Source organism: Cebus imitator, unplaced genomic scaffold, assembly GCF_001604975.1.
Source record: "Cebus imitator isolate Cc_AM_T3 unplaced genomic scaffold, Cebus_imitator-1.0 Scaffold187, whole genome shotgun sequence".
In the NCBI taxonomy this organism is placed as follows: Eukaryota; Metazoa; Chordata; class Mammalia; order Primates; family Cebidae; genus Cebus; species Cebus imitator.
In genome coordinates this window covers 1,976,125-1,979,699 of record NW_016107502.1, presented here as the reverse complement: position 1 = coordinate 1,979,699, position 3,575 = coordinate 1,976,125, and the positions used below count along the sequence as shown (strand labels likewise).

At 49.9% G+C, this 3,575-nt stretch overlaps 1 protein-coding gene across 2 annotated transcripts in view; it reads right to left on the bottom strand.

Annotated features, from left to right (window-relative positions):
- The window catches only part of LOC108316330 (acrosin binding protein), a 15,117-nt gene that overhangs the window by 9,987 nt on the left and 1,555 nt on the right, over positions 1-3,575 (bottom strand). Inside the window, exons 4-6 of one of the 2 annotated variants that reach the window (XM_017546111.2) lie at positions 3,154-3,271; positions 2,104-2,563; positions 1,487-1,619 (exon numbers count right to left, since the gene is read on the bottom strand). In XM_017546111.2, coding sequence (XP_017401600.2) covers positions 1,487-1,619; positions 2,104-2,563; positions 3,154-3,271 — 711 coding nt within the window. Of the gene's footprint in view, positions 1-1,486; positions 1,620-2,103; positions 2,570-3,153; positions 3,272-3,575 lie in introns of both variants that reach the window. The other variant, XM_037744840.1, reaches the window with a different exon arrangement.

Here is a 3,575-nt window from a genome sequence, read left to right as displayed (position 1 = left end):
CTTGTTGCCCAGGCTGGAGTACAATGGCGCAATCTTGGCTTACCGCAACCTCCGCCTCCCGGGTTCAAGCGATTCTCCTGCCTTAGCCTCCCAAGTCGCTGGGATTAGAGGCATGTGCCTCCACACCCGACTAATTTTGCATTTTTGGTAGAGATGGGGTTTCTCCATGTTAGTCAGGCTGGTCTCGAACTCCCGACCTCAGGGGATCCACCTGCCTTGGCCTCCCAAAGTGCTGGGATTACAGGCGTGAGCCACCGCGCCCAGCCATTTCCACTCTTCTTTGCATCAGCGCCTTTGCACATACTACTCCCTCTACCAGGAATCTTCTACTAGGCCCCTTCTTTTGCCTAGATTCACTTCTTTAATCTTCAAGTCTCAGTTTAAACATGAGTTCCTCTTGGAAGCACCCTGATCCTCCCAAACATGGAGAGTTGTCCCCCACCCGCCCCATCTATCTCTACACTTTGCGCCTATCCCTGCTACAGCGCTGATCCCATCACACCGTCCTGCGTATTTCCTTGTCCGTCTCCCACCCTAGATTCCATGAGGACAGAGGACTGACTCTATTGCCCGCACTCCTAACCTCTCAAATACCTAGTAGAGTTTGTGCCTAATCAGTATTTGTTGAACAAACAGGTAATTGGAAGGGATCTGAGCTCTCGAGAAATGTTTGCTAAATTGTATTATTTGTGAAAACCTAAAATATATTTTCCTGGGAATAGATTTGCTGGTTGTTGAGGACACACGGAGACTAGAATCTCTTTATAAATTCCCTGGAATGGGTTCTATGAACTTTCTGGAAAGAAGAGCTGCATCTAAGGCAAAGCTAGGAAGATGGTGAACTGTATCAAGAATCAACAGTTGACTTAAGGCTGGGCATGGTGGCTCATGCCTGTAATTCTAGCACTTTGGGAGGCTGAGGGAGGAGGATGGGTTGAGCCCAGGAGTTCAAGACCAGCATGGGCAACAAAGCGAGACCCCATCTATACAAAAAATTAAAAAAATTAGCCAGGCATGGTGACACATGCCTGTAGTCCTAGCTACTCGGGAGGCTGGAGATGGGAGAATCACTTGAGCCCAGGTGGTCAAGGCTGCAATGAGCCATGATCGCGCCACTCCCCACCCCAGCCTGAGTGATAGAAGGAGACCCTATCTTAAAAAAAAAAAAAAAAAAAAAAAAAAAAAAAAAAAAAAAAAAAAAAAAAAAAAAAAAAAAAAAAAAAAAAAAAGTGAAATCTGGAATCCTGGCAACTCAGGAAGGTGAAGAATGAATTCTGGACTGAATTGGATTCCAGACTGGGTCTTGAGCCTTCTTCCTTTAAGGTGGACTGGTGATGTCCTTCCCAAGAAGTATGTCCCACTTGGAGAGAATCTGTCCAGCTATGCCTCATGCTTCTGCCCGTGCTCCACTCCCACAGACTAGCACAGTGCCGGGCCCAGAGGATGCCCAGTGGCACGTATCCATTAGACAGTATGGTGGGCATACCGACTTCCCGAAACCAAGGACCTCCTCCTCCATGTACTTCCAGGCCTTGGCTGTGGGGGTTATGATGCAGGTGTTCTCCACAATTGAGTAGCACAGCACCAGCAAGGCCTCTGTGTGGGGCAGCTGCAGGAGGCTGCAAGAAGACAGCACTGATGGTGGGGCTGGACCAGGTGGGGCTGGACCAGGTGGCCGGGGCAGGAAACTACCTCCGCCCTCCTCCCTTCTCTTAGTCTCTGCTCTTGGTCACACGCATTCAGCATGCTTAGCATGGGGCCTTAGAGGCCTTTGGACAAATTGCCCCCTTTTACAAATGAGGAACTGAGGATCCGAAAGGAGAAATAACTTTCTCAGAATTGCAATGCTAAGCAGGGCCAGAGACAAGACCAGAACCCAAGTCTGGTAGCTCCATGTACAGGGCTTACATAGAGAATAAGCATTTGGGCAGCGCTTAAGCCAACAGCAGGCACAGAACGGGCGAGGCAGGCGGCTGCTAGCTGTGCCTGATGCCCAGACAAGTCTGAGCGGATCTGGAGGCTGATGCTAGGAAAAGGGTTTCTCACTCCCAAGGAAGGCAGAAGGGAGGACAGGGTGGAGGAGAGAGTCGGAACTTCCTATACCCGCCAGGTTTTTGGCTTCTCCAGTAGGATTCCTCATCATATATTTCGTTCATTTCATCCATTTCCTGGGCTAATCGAATGAGCTCCTGGATGTTCTCCATCAACATAGGAGTAGACTCCACTTCTCGTACCCGGGGAGTGAAGGAGGGAGGGTTAGAAGATAAAGATTCAGAGTGGAACTTGGGCTCCGAGTCTGTCTGCAGCCGAGACATAGCCTCCAGTCCCTCCTTCGTCCCCTGTCCTTCTTCCTGCTGTCCCTCCTCCTCTTGTCCCTCCTCTTGCTCTGGCTCCTGCCCCTTCTCCTGCTTATGCTCTTGCGGCGGCTCCTGCCTGTGCTCCACTCCTTGCTCCTGCTTCTGCTCTGGCGCTTGCTCCTGGCCTCCCAGGGACAAGGAGGATTGCAGGAGCTCCTCCACGTTGTTGTTAAGCCTCTCAGGCCAGGGCTGGAAGGCCTGGTGTTCTGTCGCTACAGCAGGGTTTAGAGAGAAGGGAAAGAGACGCGTGCCCTGAGTGTCTTTGTTCACAGAGGGACACACACAGAAACAAAGCAGACCAAGTCACACTTATATACATGGAAAAGAATATAGGTAATCAACTAAAAGAACATTCTTATGGCGATTGTGAGGTTGGTGGTACGCGTCACCTCCCCGGCAAGCACTCCTCTTCCCTAACTTCCATCTCAAATGCCACCTTTCCCCCTCTCCCTTAGGAAACACCAAGTATGTTGAGTAGCTAGCAGCTGATCCTTTTTAAAATGAAGATGTTAGTTTATAAATGGCCCAGAGGCCTTCCAATGCAACAAAGTCTTTGGAATTGGGAAAAATGGCTTCAGGGCAAAGTTGTAAGTAATGGCAGAAGAGATACTCATCCAGGAGAGCCCTAACTTACATTCATAAAAAGCTGACACTCCCTTGTGTAAACAGCTGTCTGCTGGCGCCCCCTTCCCACACAACATGCTTCCCATTTCCTTGCATGGATGCCTTACACTGTGGGCTCTGGGAATCGGGAGAGGAGTAGCTAGTGGTCTCTCAGCGGCTGAGAGGGTCTCACCTGTGAAGTGGGGTGAGATGGGGGAGGTCATCGTGGTGGATGAGACTTCAGCTGGAGTGTCTATCTCCTTGAGAGTGTTAGGTGAGAGAACAGAGACTGGCTGGGAGCACCGGACTCTCTGCAGGAAGAGAAGGAAAATGGGAAAGCCTTTCCCAAAGAAGCAGGTCCAGCTGGTTCCTCAGTCCCTTTTCCAGCATGTCTCATCTCTCACAGTTTCTAGGCAGGGATAAAGAGACATGGTCCCTGCTGGAAGCCTCTACACCTGGGAAGGGGTCCTTTCAGAAGATAAACCTCTGTCTGGGCCACATCCCTTCTTGTCACTTTTGCATTTGACTCAAAATCATTGACCTGTTTGAAGAAATAGAAGGGCTTATCTCTTGGCCTCTTCCCAACCCTCTTCCCTACTTTTTTTTTTTTTTTTT